The sequence below is a fragment of the Xiphophorus maculatus genome, chromosome 22 (genome assembly GCF_002775205.1).
Source record: "Xiphophorus maculatus strain JP 163 A chromosome 22, X_maculatus-5.0-male, whole genome shotgun sequence".
Classification (NCBI taxonomy): Eukaryota; Metazoa; Chordata; class Actinopteri; order Cyprinodontiformes; family Poeciliidae; genus Xiphophorus; species Xiphophorus maculatus.
The window spans coordinates 20,370,551-20,386,450 of record NC_036464.1 but is presented as its reverse complement, the minus strand read 5'-3'; the positions used below and the strand labels follow the sequence as shown (position 1 = coordinate 20,386,450).

Genomic DNA, 15,900 nt, shown 5'->3' with positions numbered 1-15,900 from the left:
GTAGGGAAGTCTTGTTTTTGGTTTTTACATGTTAGTAGGATCTAAAAAAAAAAAAAAAAAGAAAGAAAACATTTTCAACATTTAAACTAGTAAAGCTCCCAGTCCTGGCCCATTTTTAAAATGACAGCATAAATCTAAAAGTTCAACAGGAGTTTAAATATATAGGCTGGATAGCAAAGAAAACAGTGTGTATGGATTGATTAAAGAGTTATAAAAATAACTGATGAACATAAGAACTGATGGATGAATGAATAAAAAGAAAGATGGGTGGATGGATACAACATTTAGACAATGGAAAAGGACATACAAATCTGGAAATATAAATATGTTTCCTATTATAATGTCCTTTTCTATGCTTATTCATATCTGGAAAACGTATATTTTATACTATAAAAACTCTGAGTGTTACATTAATGCAGCTTTGTATTGACTATATTAGGACATGTAGTTCATGCTGCTCAATGTGAACTACAAAAGCAAGAGGAAACTGCACTTGGATATGCATAAAACTTTAAATAATTGAGTAACCCACAACCTGATGGGGAAAAAAAAAAGAGGAAAGACTTTAATGATAACCGCACCTCTGGGTCTTGCATGGCTGCAAAAAGTCCGACTTAATTCCTCTGAGCATAATTTCCAAACAGTCAAAACAGTATTGTATCATCATCATCCTCATCATCACAAAATCCTTAGTCAAACTATTAAATGCTCATTCAAAAACACACACAAGCAGACTACGAGTCAAACCCTGCTTTTTAATGAACTGCAGGGTTTTTCTTTCGTATTCCTGAGTCATTTGCTGAGGCTGGTCTTTTTGGGGGTTAATGATTTATTTCTAAGGCTGTCTCATGAAATAGAGTGTGACGCGACCTGTCTCTTTCATTCAGTGAAGGCTCCTTTGTGCTCAGTAGGTGGGATATGCTTTTCAGTATTGAGTCAGACAGATGGAGGCCCCCTAGCGACGATGGGGTGGAACTGCACGCCAAGGTTGAGAAAAGCGAGCAAAATGGGTGGACGGAAAGTCCCCGTGTGGAAATCCCCTTGACTTGGAGTTTTTCCTTTTTTAAAAAACTAGCGCTAGCGAACGAGAACAGTCTTTCGAAAGGCTTCTTCGAGCTGCGAGGGCTCCGTGTTTAGATGTTATAGTGGAGGGAAAAGAGAGGGTTGAATGGCGCCGAGAGCCGCAGCGGTGAGGCTGAGTGAAGTGGCAGAGAGAGGACTAGCCTGAGCATCCGGGAGGCTTTGTTATCACCCCCCCGACATATTGCACAGGTAAGACAACACTTCTCCCTGTTTGCCTCTCCGCTTGGACTACACTCCCCGCCGAGGGGCTGGGACTTATCGGACACATCATGTTTTGGGGCCTTGGGTAACGTGTTGGTCGTGTTTCTGGGGACATGGAGGAAAAAGCCTGCTCACGACAGTGGCTTTGACAGCCATTGTTTACAAAGACGTCCCCCCTCGGAGCGGATAACGGGGTCGTTTAAACGGACAAATATACCGCCGCCGCCGCCGCAGTCGTCTCTAAAGCCGCGCTCCGACGCGCCGCTGATCACTACATTGTCTCAAAGGTAGTTGTCATTGCAATTACGTAAGCCTTTAACGTCAGCAAAGTCTCCTGTTGTTGTGTTGTGTCTTTTTTTTTTTTTTGTCTTTCTTTTTGTATGTGTGCGTGTAGCCAGCCATGCTAAAACCGCAGCGTCCGCCGCTGTGTCCAGCCTAAAGTCAGCCTGTTTGGGTAACACCAGGCGTCCAGCGCGGCTCCTGACAGCCAGCTGTCTTGGTTTCTGCTCCCTGGAAGTGACTGACTTCAGCAGGGCCTAGTCTGTTGTTGTACCTGCTGCTGCTGCTGCTCTTGGTTGGAGACCGGAGGCTCCCCCAGCCTTCAGGTGGTTGTGAACTTCAGTAGCATCCACTGACTCATTGTCAGCCTGTTGATGTGAGGACGGAGTTAAAAAGTCAGCGAAAGTCGAGGCTCACTTGCTGACCATTACTTTTTACTTCCTGTGTGTGAACTGGCAGCTGAAGGTTCTCCTTAATTTGTTGAAGCAGCTCTTTAAGGCCTGTGTTGCTCAACACCTCTTCAGAAGTAAAATGTAACTTTTTCTTTTTCTAGCGAGCAATAAAAATCAGTTATTATAACACAGTTGTGGTGTTAAGGTTTACGAAAGTTTGAAAAAGTTGCGCAAATCTGTGTTGTGTTTATTTTAGGTTTCTAAACCACAAATTATTCAGTCTCACCATCCATGCAGTTTAAACTCATTTAATTGAGATGCTATGAAAAATGTGGCTGATTTGAGATTTTGATGGCTGTTGGAACCATAGGGTGATGGCCCTCCCCCACCTGTTGCTGCACACTGCCGGTCAGCAGGCTTACAAGAAACAGATAGATGACTAGGAAACATTTTTGCTTCTTTAAATGAGCGGTCGTGACGTGAAAACTAAATGGTTGACATTAATTTTCTACTACCTCTCAACTGGTAGCTAAGAATTTATCCTATTTTAGCTGAATTGTTCCTTTAAAGCAGATATTATTCGACACGTCAAAGACAAAATACAGAATTTTATCAATTGTTTAATCAGTGACTAGATGAGAAACAGCTTTGCATTTTTACATACGTGGACCATTTAGAGAAAGTTTGCTTTTCTGTTCTTGATTTGACTTTTTTATCACTTTTAAAACTACAAGTACACTAAATTTAAATATTAAAAATGAACATCAAATAAATAATCCTCATAACATTTGCAGCAAGCTTGAGTCAGTTATCGTTATCAAGGGCCTTTCAAGGGAACTGAAAACGATGGTGCCGCTGCGGACCAAAGTTATCGTTACCAACAATAACTTTCCGTCAACAAAATCTTTGCAGATGGAAATCTACAAAAAATTTCCACAGTAGCACTTCTACAGTTTAAAATCTTTTTATTGAGGCGGGTGCTGGAGTGAGCAAAGTTTTCTCATGCAGTGGTTCTCCTCTCCGACTTGTTGCTGGGACCAAGTCGTGGTGTTGAAACTGAAGGACTGTCACGCCTTTCTTTATTCTTCCCATCCATTGGAAATGTAAACTTTTTCTTGTTTTCGTCGAAACGAGAAACGTTACTCAACTGTGAACCTTTAGCAGATACTCAGAAAAAGCATGAAGGAAAAGAGTAAAGGTTGCCCTTTTTTGTTACAAGCCAGGCCCTGATTTAGCTTTTTGTTTCTACTTTAAGTAAAGCTTTTAAACAACAATGTTGCGTTTCCCCTCCCCCACCTGTTGCTGCACAATGGCTGTGGGAGAGCCACCACTTGTTCGATAAGAGCGAAAGTCAACAGCAGGAAAAGCTACAAGTGGAAACTCGAGGAGTTGGCGTGTCCTTATTTGATATTTCCAACCAAAAGCGTTAGCTTTAATAATTAACATGTCAAATTATTTACTATTACTTTACCCTTTTTAAATAAAAGCAACTATAGATCTTGGTATACATTACTAAGATGGTTTATCTTTCCTCTACATTGAGGAGCCTATTGTGTGTTTACTGAACTCCCGGTAATTTTTAATCAAAGCCCTGACGCAGGCCGACGGTCGCTGAGGTGCTGATGAGGCAGGAGGCCTTGTGACCTTCCCAGCAGCCTGGAAAACACTGGATCGCCCTGGGGAAATCTGGAAAGCACCAGTTGATTGTTGGGAAGCTTTGAGCTCAGTGGGACAGTGGGACACCCTGTTGGGGGACGGGGGAAACTCTCAGAAAACCTTCAAGGCAAAAAGGAGAATTAGAAGAAAAGACTATAAAACGCTCTTTGTGTTTTTTATTATTATTATTATTATTATTATTGAGTTTAACTGAACAGAATCTCATCTGAAAGCAGAAAAAAGCACCTCATTTACTCAACTCTAAAGTGTTTCTGTGTTATGGGTGGTTTCCCCGAGTAAACTGTAAATTAAAATGAGTTTTGCGTCTCCGTTAACGAGGAAGGGGAATCTCCACAAAAAAATTCCCACCAGACTCTGATCTTTACTACCGTTGTGAAATAACCAATTTTTCTCCCATTTTTTTTCTTTCTTTTCCTATGCCCAGATTTCACGTTGTCCCATCATCGCCAGTTGGGTGTCTCCTCCTCCTCCTCCTCCTGCTCCTCTCCTCCTTGCTCCTCTTCCTCCCCTCCTTCTACTCTCCCGGCCACCCGTCCGCCATGTCGCAGGGCCAGAACTTCCTCCCCAAATTCCTGTTTGTGTCCAACCTGCTGAAAGCGGTGAAGATCCGTCAGCGCGTGCCCAACGACGTGGTGAAGCCGGCGGCCAACGCCGGCCTCATGCACCACCTGCGGGGGATGCACCGCTACACCCTGGAGATGATCGCCATGAACCACTTCCCCCAGGCCTTCAGAGAGGTGGTGCAAGCCGCCATCCTGGACCGGGCCATGCAGGCCTCTTTGGAGCAGGAGAAGAAGCTCAACTGGTGTCGGGAACTGAAGAAGATGGTGCCGCTGCGCACCAACGGTAAGAAACCATGAAAACGACTCAGGTGGAACAATGTTTGGTGTTTGTCTGTCATTTCCTGTGAAGCTTTATGAAGTTTGGATTATTCTTTGACAAAAATGTGGAAGTCTGAATTTTAGTAACAACTACGATTGTTGCGACTCCCCGCTGAGGATGTGAGCGGCCTTTGTTTCATTTTCTGTAGCAGAAGCTGTTGGCTTATGAGTCAATGGGTTTTTGATATTTAAATTCTCAGATGTCATTACTCACAAGCAGGGTTACTGTAAATGACAACAATCAAGGTGCACGAGTTCCGCTTTCAGAGAGACTCATCCAGCAGCCTCTACTGAGGCCTTCTGCGCCCCGCTGCTAAGTCATGTTTTCTGTTACGTGCGCGCTGCAGCTCGGGAACATCCCGGCGCAGGCAAACATTCACACAAGGGCCCCTGATGCCTCTGATCGTAGTTTCTGCACTGGAAACTTCACCGGCGTCACCCACAGCAATGTTGTTTACTGCTGGTGATCTTTCAGACCAAAGTATTTCCAGTAGTTGCAGCCCCAGCAGGTTTGTCCCCTGCTTTTCTGTTTAGGCATGTGTGAAGGCCTGTAGATCTGATGAAGCGCCGCCGCGCACCTGCCTGACGCAGGTTTGACGTTTTTTTTTTTCAATCAGAAGCCGATCAAGCAGAACCGAATCTCCTGCCCGTCAGGTGAACTATTTTAGAGAGAGAGAGGGGAAAGAACGGCGTTTAAAGAAAATCTTCAGCCTGTAGCAACAAAAACAGGAAGTGGAAATCAGTCCGCGTTACAAGTTTGACTTAAAGGTTTAAGTTTCCAGCAGAAAACAAAATGTCTTCTTTTTCTTTTTTCCAATGTGAGAAATTCCTACTCTGATCTAATCTGAGTTACTGAATGTTTTAGGTTAGGGTTCCTAAATTCCTAAGTTCCTCTATCCCTAGAGGGTCATTGTTGATTTTTAAAGTAATAACCCAAATGAGTCACTACCACTTTCATCAGGGGATAGTTCCTCATTCAGAAAGACCCTTTCTATTGATGACGAACCCGGCTATCTTAGACTGCCAGTAAGTAGCCTGAGTGGAATTTCCTGGCTTGATGAGGCAGAATGTTAGAGCCGGACAGTCTAACTCTGAAAGACCTAGACATGACTTTGAGCAGAGGACAGACACACACGCGCACACACACCCGTATTCACAAAGGATCTCACTGACGGTTGCTGAGTCACTGGACCTCAGCTGAGAAAATGTGATGGAGGAAGAAGTCCCTCAGAGAACGTCCAGCATCTCCTGGTACATAAATTTTAGCTCCCGAAAATCCTGTTGTATTCTCAGGCTATAACTCGTGTCAAAAACATACTAAAACCTCAAACCTCCAGGGATTCTTTTGTACAAATAAATAGAATTAAGCATCACAAACTCCGGCATAATTCAAGTAGCCGAGTCATATCCGTTTTCCTGTTTCCATCCCAGCGCTGCGATACCTCATTAAATTTCAGTGTGACTTTCCTCTTGAACGTCTAGAACGCATTCCGAGGGTTTTTCCCCGAGCAGCATCCCATGTCTGTCATGTGTCCCCTTCACGCAGGATTGGTTCAGCTACAATAAACTGACTTCAGCAGCGGAGGCGACACTCTTAACACTCCTTCTGGTGTGAATCTTAAAGGATTTGGGCAGATTTGGGGATTTTCATGTGCATCGTTCTGACTCTGGTTCAAACGTAGTCGGAAACCTGGAGCTCATGCATGGTTAAGTTGTGCCGGGTCAAAATATGAGATTCTCGTGTTGTTTAAGCTTGAGTCCTTATACTTACGGTGTCCCATTTATAACGTTATCATATTAGCATTAATCTGAATTGCTTTTATTTAATAAAACAAAAAGCTTATGTTGTGTTATTGTGCTGCAAAAAGATACAACATGTGGATTATTTAGTTTGATCTGTTATATTTATTTGTTATTTTAACATAAGGTGATAAAATTCAAATAACAACCTGATGAAATTCATTTGTAGATTTCAAGTGTTTATTGCATGGATTAGTTAAAGTTTTGGACACTCTGCAACACTTGAAGTAGTAAATAATAGCTGGTTAGTTAGCCAAAAGTTTTAATGTAGCAGTACTATTATAAGAGCAATTAATTGAAATGGTTGTTTAGTTTTCACACTATGAATTTTTGTGTGTTTGATGTAAAATATTTCCAAACAGCTGACTTTATCATCTCTTGTATGTGAGAGTTAAAATGTGCAGCGTTACTCTATTCCTCGAACAACTGGAGAACTTAAAAATTTTATGTAAAACTATGTAACTTGATTTAATCGCTTTTATTTTAAAAACACCACGTAGGCTAAATGCTGCAAAAATCATATAACATATTGATATTTAGCTATAATAATGAGTGAAGGTGTTACAATTAACATGAAAGGTGGATAATGCTTATCTAGTTGTGTTTTCAGGCCGGTTTGCTTTTTATAAGATTAAGTAGAAGCCGTTTGCAGCCAGCTGAGCAGCAGTGTGCGTAGCGTTGTCGAAACTGTCACTTGCTTTTACAACCTCGGTTTACTTTGATACCAGCAGCCGGCCTGCGCTTATAGTGCTGCCACCTGGATGAAAACAGAATAAGGGTGAGCTTGGCGTCTTTTCCGGAAGTGCCCCAGCTCACCACAGAGGAAGCGTCTATATATAGATTGACGCCTTTCATCTTCGGTCGCCAGCCATCCTTGCGCGATTCACGGTCAAAAGGTTTTTCGAGTTTGAGAACATTTGAGCCAAGTTGTGTCTGGATGCATCTTTGTTAAGGATGTCCTCTTTTTTTCTTCTTCTTTACACCCTAGAACTCTGCATTGTGTGGGTTTTTTCTTCCTTTTTTGTTGAGTGATGCAAGAGCACGGAAATGCAACAACAGCTTACTAGTCTGAAATAGGAGGGTTATATTTTTTTGCCCTGAAATACTGATGGATCTTATTCTAGCTCAAAAACAAACAGTCATTTTAAGAATCTTATACACAGACTGGCTTATATACAAAAAGAAAAAAATAATTTTTTAGTTGTCTAAGTTATGCAGAGCGAATCATTTGAGAGCTAACAGGAAAAGCAGGCAAAACGTACAGATGACAGGACCTGCATGTATGCCTTGTGTTTGCATTACACGTGAGGGCGCACCTTATCTGAGTGCCCATTAATCACAAGCCCTCATTGGCTGATGATAACAGTAGTTAAAAACCCAAACATTCCTTCTTGTCCAAGTCACGCCTCCGTGGAAAGTACAGGACCTGCTGAGTAGCATTGATGAGCTGGGATCAGTGGAGGGATCAAACACACACACACGCACACACACAAGTATAAAAAAAGCAGAAGTTAGCACAGGGAAATTCCTGTGTTTAGTGTGACAACAGGGTATTTCAGAGCTGCGCACATTGACAAATACAGCCTCTCCTGTTTCACAATGAGGAAAAGACCCAGCAGTGCAGAAGGAGACAAAATAAAATTCCAGGATTTTTAGTTGCTCATGCAGACACTCCTTTTGAGCAACTTCTTGGTCATTAGATGGCGAGCAGACTGAAGAGGGACAGAAGGCAAATTATTTACTCACAGATTTTAGAAGAAGGTAACTTCAGGTCAAGTATTTTTATAGATGGAACCCTATTTGAAGTGCGAGTGTGTGTACTTTTAGACCTATAAGGGTGAAGTTATAATCTACAAACCAGATAGTGATGATTGGCCCAGCGGCCTGGAAATCCCCAGACTTTAGTTACACATTAGCGTGCACGCAGGCCTCAGTCGGTCTCCAGTATTTGAATGAGTGCGTGCATACTCTGAGAACTTTCATTTCCATTTACTAAATGAACGGCTAATCTCGCTTGTGTGTGTGTGTGTTTTGTGTCTGCAGGAGATGGGAACTGCTTGCTGCACGCAGCTTCCCAGTACATGCTCGGCGTCCAGGACACGGACCTGGTGCTCCGGAAAGCTCTCCACGGTGTTCTGAAAGAGACGGACACGGCTGTGTTTAAAGCTCGCTTCCAGGCAGAGCTGCTGCAGTCGCAAGAGTTCACCCAGACCGGGCTCAGATACACCACCATGGTACGAAAACCAGACCCAAAACCACGGCTCTATGGGTTCCCTTTTCTTAAGTAGATAGGCTTTTATATCCAGATTGGTTGTGTTTGCACTGTCCTAGAACTGGGAGGACGAGTGGGACAAGATTGTAAAGATGGCATCTCCGGTCTCGAGTAGCAATGGGCTCCAGTTCGACTCCCTGGAGGACATTCACATCTTCATTCTCTCCAACATCCTCCGCCGACCCATAGTCGTCATCGCAGGTACTCAACTCTCCGACTGAAACCTAAAACCAGGATTTAAGATTAATTTTTTTTGCGCTAAAGCAAATCTGATTGATGGTTTCTTGATGTAAGACGAATGAAAATGTGAAACCAGAGGCGTATGTCTTCAGCTTACTTTTAAAATTAGTTCGACTAAATAGTTTTTGTCTTATTTTCATCAACAGACCAGGTGGTGAGGAGTATGAAATCTGGCTCCTCCATCTCCCCTCTGAATGTGGGCGGGATTTATCTGCCTCTACACTGGCCGCCCACGGAGTGCTACAAATACCCGATAGTGCTTGGCTATGACTCCCAGCACTTCGCACCCCTCATCACCGTCAAAGACAGCGGCCCAGGTAGGATGAATAATAAAATCAAACCGATGGATGTAACGCAGCCAGTGCAGGGTTTCCTATAATATGTAATTGATTGTGGCACACCGCCATGGCAAAATACAAGCCACCACACCTTCAGAGTCTGAAGTAGAGGGAGAGAAAAGCCTAAGGATGGCTACGTTGAATGTAAAAGCGACCCTAATGTTGACGCTTTATATGAATGATGGCAGTGGTTAATTAATATAGTTTGGGCATCATACGTTATATTTCAGACAACCCACCACTGTGGTTTGAAAAAGTCCTAGAGGAAACCCTGCAATGTTTGGTGGTGGTAAAAGAGAAAAATAAAATGGTCTTTTGTTTTTGCAGAGATCCGAGCCGTTCCGCTCATCAACCCGAAGAGGGTGGGCTTTGAGGAGCTGAAGGTTCACTTCCTGATGGAGAAGGAGCAGCCGCAGAAAGAGAGGCTGCTCAACGACTACCTGCACCTCATAGAGATCCCCGTCATCGGCCTGGGCCACGAAACCGCGTGGATCATGAAAGCTGCGAAGTTCGTAGGATTCATAAAGTCCGGTCCTTAGAGCTGATTGAAGGTTTGATGTTAAACGGAGGCCATGTTGTGTGTCTGCTAGGCTGGACGAGGGCAACCTTCCCGAGGACATGAACCTGATGGAGGACTACCTGCAGCTCGTCAACCACGAGTATCAGCGCTGGCAGGAGGACAAGGAGCAGGCCTGGGCCGCCCAGCCGCAGCGACCGCCGCCTTTCTCCGTCTCCCAGCTCTCCCTCATCGAGATCCGCTGCGCCACGCCGCGGTGCACCTTCTACGTCTCCGTGGACACGCAACCTCATTGTCACGAATGCTTCGAGAAGCGACAGGCCACGACAGGGGGCGGGGCCAGGATAGAGGGGGTGGTCCAGACCAAGGGCGCTGGCGTGCAGGGAGGACTGGGGATGATGGGAGGAGCGGAGACAGAGGTGAGCGCCAGAGGAGCCAGAAGCAGCAGTCCGCCTTGCTCTTCCTCCGGGAGGGGCGTGGTGCTGTCGAGTCCCCGCTCGGCCCCGCCCACCGCCCCCAGCCTCAGCCTGTACAGTGAAACTCACGCCATGAAGTGCAAAACACCCGGCTGCCTCTTCACCCTCAGCGTGGAGCACGACGGCCTTTGCGAGCGCTGCTTCAACGCCAGGCAGAACCACGGGCCCCCCGGGGCCGGAACTGCTGCCACAGGACTACCGGGGCCCAACGGGGCGCCTGTCGTTTCCCACCCAGCCCAGGGCTCTGGGTGGCCCCAGTGGGGGGGCTGCGACGCGGAGACGGAACGATGCAGCATGTGCCGGCAGGAGGTGTTCAGGATATTCAACGGCCTGTGTCCGCCCTGCATGCAGAGGCAGCAGGTTCCGGAGAGGGGGGAGTCGCAGCAAGGCAACCACAGGACTGAGGCCTCGGCTTGGAGCCAGGCCAGAGACACTGAGCAGCCGTGCCTCACCCTCACCCCAGCACACCCGTCAGCCTGGCAGACTCCTCTGGCCCAGCGCTGTAAAAGATCCGGCTGCCAGTTCTTTGGGACTCCGGAGAAATTGGGTTTCTGCACTATTTGCTATGTAGACTATCAGACAAACCACCGTAAGTCCCGACTCGACGTGATGCAGTTGCATTGTTTTTCAAATGTGGAAAATGTCTTGTCAAAGCGACAGTTTTGCTAACATGGGTCGCCATCTTTTTTTGTTTTTTATTTGTTCCAGGCTTGACTCCTCCTCCCGCCCCGGTCCAGAGCAGGCGCGGTTTGGAGACAGGCTTCCAGAACGCCACACGGTGTCGGGGGTCCGGGTCCGGATGCGGCGCGGTTGGCAAGACCATGCTGGAGGGCTACTGTGACAAGTGCTACGTCAAAGAGCAAAGTGCACGTCTTAATCAAGTTGCACATCGGACACCACACTCCCCTCCTCTGGTCATGGTACGTGTCGGCCGCACCTGTCCTACCTGGTTGTTATTAACCTTTTACTTTTAGTATCTTTTTATTGCAACTGCTGCTGTTTTCCCCCGTTAGTTACGGTAAAGCAAAAACAATTAATGTATTGACTACAAAGCTGAAGCAATTTATCACGATTATTGAAAAAATCGTCAACTAATTTAGTAATCAGAGTATTCAGACTAAAAAAGGCATTTTGCTAAAAAGCAAACATAATCAGAACAATGATTAAGTCAAAATGGTACAAAAAAATTATACATTACAAATTTAAAATAAAATCACCTTTGTCTGTAAATATCTGCCAGCCTGAACTCCTCAAGTGGCATATTTTAGCTTCAACTAATTCAAATTCTGTTAAAAAAAAAAAAAAAAAAAATCCTTTTAAGCACCTTTTGCTATCCATTTATAAAATAATTTTAATCCTAAAAATAGTATTTTCTTTTAGCTTCAGATGTATCCTGGAGCTAAAATGCATCTTCCTAGTTGCATTTTAGGTAGTAAAATATATACATATATTTTTAAAAAATTATTTATGTATTATTTGCATCTTTTATTGTATTACTAATATTGCATAAGTAAGGCATAAGTGCTGAAATGGAAAATCTACAGAATGTGCCAAATTTTTTAATCTGAATATTTGATTACTAAAATAATAGCTAGTTGCATCCGTAATAATTTACTGGGGATTGTTTGACATAGACAACAAGAAGTGATGTGTAAAAAATGATGCATGGTTTAATACTTGTACATGACACTGTAGTATCTCTTAGGTTCTAACCGACCTCGTTCTTCCTCCTGTTCCCAAAGCGCGACAGAGCAGCTAAACCCAGATCCTCGCAGCAATCCCAGACCCAGACCCAGACCCAGTGCCGGCGGAGCGGCTGCAGCAACGTGTCCCCGGGCTGCACGGACCTCTGCCCCGAGTGCCACACGCGAGGCCAGGGGCGGGAGGCGGGAAGGAGGGCGCAGGCGCCCAAGGAGAAGTCCAAGCAGAGGTGTCGGACGCAGGGCTGCGACCACTATGCCAACCAAGAGAAACAGGGCTACTGCAACGAGTGCGACCACTTCAAACAGATCTACCGCGGCTGACCGCGACGCAGCACACCACAGCGACGACGACACATCGGTAGCACGCCAGAGCCACCGCCCTGCAGTGGGCTCCCCATGCCAGTCAATGCACCTCTGATACTAACTAACCAACTAACTAACTAGCTAGTGACTAACTAGTAACCTTATGGCCTGAAAAATCAACCTCCTCCCCCCAATGTCGAATGTGAAGAGAGAGTGTGTGTACGAGGGAGGGGGAGGGTGGTGTGTGAGTGTGTGTGTGTGTTTTTTTTTTTGTTTGTTTTCTTTTTTTTTTTTTTTACTTTGCAGTAGACATGGCCTCCAGAATACCTCTTTGTGCAATTATTATCATCTGATTCGCCGTGTGCTCTTACACGACCAGAGGTTTGGCTCCATGTCCGAGCAACTGACTTAACCCTTGTGTACAGTGTGTATTTAGAGGTACGTAGAGAACCGTGCCGGACAAAATGATTGTATATTGGCTTAACGAGAAGCATCTGACATTGCTTTATAGACCACAGCCAAGGATTTTTACCATGTCTGTCTGTCTGTCTTAATCCACCTGTGTATCCGTCTGCCTGTCTGTCTAGCATTTTGCTCTGTTGAAGTGAAAGATGCAGTAGTTGGGAAAGCCCAGCAAACAAGTCTCTGGAAGTAGGAAGCAGAAGTGAGACGAGCTGAGCCGATGCAATGCTCCTCCTGTCTGGAGGTCAACTTTGTTTATCTTAGCTTCCCCTCCTAAAAATCTCTCATTAGGCATGGGCCGCTATGAGAATTGGACAATATAACTGAGCTGAAGTACAGCAGTTTCACACAAAATGACACAAACATTTAGAACAGATCTACTTTCTGTTATTTAAAATTTATAAGCAGCAATTATTCTTATAGCTGATAAAATATTTTGTTTACTATGAAATCTAAATTGATGCTATCTTTAATAGCGATGTGACATTTTCAAATCTGGATAAGTATGAAAAGAGGAAAACTAAGAATGGAATTATGTTTGCATTTCCAGACTTATAAGACTCCCTGTCTTATTACCTAAAAGATCAAAATGTATGTCTCTTCTGAAAAATCATTTTTAGCACTTACTTATTATGAACTTATGATCTTTACTTTTGTTTCGCCATGTCCCTTTTGAGTTTGGGACGAATGGAATTAATACTTTTGTGTTTATAACTCTTGATATCCAGAAACCAGCCCATGCCTATCTCATTTATGCCCTCTTTGCCTAAAGATCAATCGCCTACAATTCTCAAATTGACAATGAACGTCCATTGCTCAGCAAGTGGAAAAGTAAATATTCGTTTTCAAGCAAATCCTCACGAACTACCGTCACTTCTGTAAGTTAAACAGCTTCAAACGGAAAGTAAAAGCGAACCATGTGTTTAAACGGTGCGAGACAGACAGGGCAGGTCCCTGCTAGTTTTGGTGCTACATGTACAGAAACACGAGCCTTTCCCATTGTAGCCGACATCCTGTTGTCAGCGATCAGAAGGCAGGGAACACAGCGAAGACAGAACTTCTTACTATTTTTCCTTTCCTTCCTCTAGTTTTCCTCCTCCTTCAACACAGATCTGTTGCCTTGGACATTGTTTCCATGTTTACTTACAATTTAAGCACCTAGAAACATTCACACACACGCACGCATACACACATCATGCACACGAATGTCGTATTGCCGGTCCTGTCAGTAGGGGATTGTTTCCAACAAAAGATAGAAGGTGTGAGCGCACAAATACGCCTCGGTCTGGATAATTAATCGTCTCAAACCACCGCATACACACATTTGCACATGCACACACAGCTCTTGTGAGATTGTACACCCGAGCCTGAGGTGACATGTAGGTAAATGAATCCCTGAAGAGTTGCATTGCTCTGTCCGCTCCCGCTGGACGAGTCGGGACGACGACGGCGGTTCCTGAACTTCCAAGAGCAATCCCATCGCCTGCTTCGGCGAGTTTCCTTAATCTGAATGTGTTTTTCCGTGCCGTTTTTCCACGACGGCGCGTTTATCGGGGCTGATCCTTGATAAGTTTTGCCTTTAAGTAGTTCTGATATTTTATGGACCATAATAGGGGTGGGTGGGACATCGGCTCTCCCATTTTTTTAAAATGCTTTTGTGAGCATGGAACCTAGTCCGTATTGTAGGACCTTCCAACCCGATGCCTCATTTTACAACACAAACAGAAAAATGCACAGGTCTGTGTCTCTGGATGATACACTCAAGCAAAACTGACATTTCTGTTTCCTTTTGTTGGTTTTGGAAGTTTTTAATGGATTTTGATATATCTGTTTGCTTCTTTTTCTTTCTTTTTCTTTTTTTTTTTGCCAAAAGACAAAAAGGTTTAAAAAGAAAAAAAAAAAATCCAAAAAACATGTGCCATCAAAACAGTTGTTGTTACCTCCTTAAAACGGCCAGCCTGGGTTATTCTAGACTAACTTCTGTGCCACATATAGACATCTTCAATTCTGTGTAACCTCACATGAACGTCCCCAAATCTTTCCATGAATGTCTTATCTGGTTCAAATAGTGAGAAATGCAGATAATCTGAAGCGCGACACCTTTTTATCAAAACTCTGACGTGACATCAGCCGCTGCAGTCATTCCCCTCGGCCCCCGCCGCCAAACGCCCACTCCTCTGTAGATGTCCATCTGTGGCTTTAGTGTAGAAATGACAACCAGGCTCTCGGTCTGCCTTTTTCATTCAACTGTAACTGAAGCTGTCGGGCCAGCCCACACATGATGACGGCCTGTGCGTAGATCTCTGTGTGCTTTAATCACCACTAGACGAACCTTAATCAATTAAAGACCAACTAGTGGTCAGCTCATCAGGACCCACCCTAACATGTTTTTGGAGGTGGGTTCTGACAGTTATTTTTATTTTTTTTTTTCAGTTATTTTATTATTTTTTTAAGTTGCCTGGGAGGAGATCATATAAATTGCACATAATTTGTCTAAGCTGCTGAGGCATTTAGGACGTGTCTAGGGACATTCCACCGGTAGAGGAAGCATCGGCTTAAGAGCAGAAGGTGTAACAAAACATGCAAATGGTTTGGAAGTTTCTTTCGACAATAGGGTATTGTATGAAAAAAAAAGCCTGGTTTTATTTGTTAAGTATTTATTCATATCAAAATATCTGTATTGTGTGATCCAATAATTATTTATATGTTGTGAAAATATGAATTATTTTTACTAAGAACTCTTGACTATTGTGGTTCTTGACTGTGTTTATTGTGTGTGTGTGTGTGCGTGTGTGTGCGTGTGTGTGTGTGTGTGGATGCTTTCATGGTAGAGGTGCTTAGTTAAATAATTAAAAAAGTGTATTTCATAAATTCAAATCAAAAAATGAAACCTACACTCTTTTGTTCAGGCGTTTAGTTTTGATAAATTCAATAAAAGAAATAGTGTTAGATTAGAATGATCAATTATTTTATTACAGAAATGTCAGTAAGTCACACTTGGAGTAGATTTACTGTATGGCGGTTGTGGCTGCTTTTGTATAAACCACTGCATCCATGTGGTGTGGCATGGACTCAATCAGCCTCTAACCCTTTGCTTTGTCATCCTTTGACAACCTGAGTTACCCCTTTTGCTTCTGCACCTGTTTTTTCTTCCACCACACTTTCCTTCCACTCAACTTTCCAATCAGAAATTTACAGTGCTCTGAACAGCTCTTACGACTGTTCAATTAAAGACAGCATAGCAGTCTTTTGTATGACAACATTTTGGCTTTGAAA

General features: G+C 43.9%; 1 protein-coding gene across 2 annotated transcripts; it reads left to right on the top strand.

Annotated features, from left to right (window-relative positions):
• Positions 1-897: 897 nt before the first annotated feature.
• Positions 898-15,362, top strand: tnfaip3 (TNF alpha induced protein 3). Of its 2 annotated transcripts, none has more exons than XM_023327756.1 (9): positions 898-1,272; positions 4,057-4,478; positions 8,357-8,547; positions 8,645-8,786; positions 8,972-9,142; positions 9,491-9,671; positions 9,754-10,745; positions 10,865-11,076; positions 11,899-15,362. In XM_023327756.1, the coding sequence occupies exons 2-9, from the start codon at positions 4,172-4,174 to the stop codon at positions 12,178-12,180; spliced, it is 2,478 nt and encodes an 825-aa protein (XP_023183524.1). In that variant the 5' UTR covers positions 898-1,272; positions 4,057-4,171; the 3' UTR covers positions 12,181-15,362. The 2 variants fall into 2 exon arrangements, with proteins under 2 accessions (XP_023183524.1, XP_023183525.1); XM_023327757.1 differs by lacking the exon at positions 898-1,272 and adding an exon at positions 1,297-1,571.
• Positions 15,363-15,900: the final 538 nt, after the last annotated feature.

Bases quoted from the DNA above. Each gene is read 5' to 3' on its own strand.
- tnfaip3 (XM_023327756.1), top strand. From the start codon at position 4,172: ATGTCGCAGGGCCAGAACTTCCTCCCCAAATTCCTGTTTGTGTCCAAC. The intron at 4,479-8,356 runs GTAAGAAACCAT...TTGTGTCTGCAG, and splicing joins GGTGCCGCTGCGCACCAACG to GAGATGGGAACTGCTTGCTG. The intron at 9,143-9,490 runs GTAGGATGAATA...TTGTTTTTGCAG, and splicing joins CGTCAAAGACAGCGGCCCAG to AGATCCGAGCCGTTCCGCTC.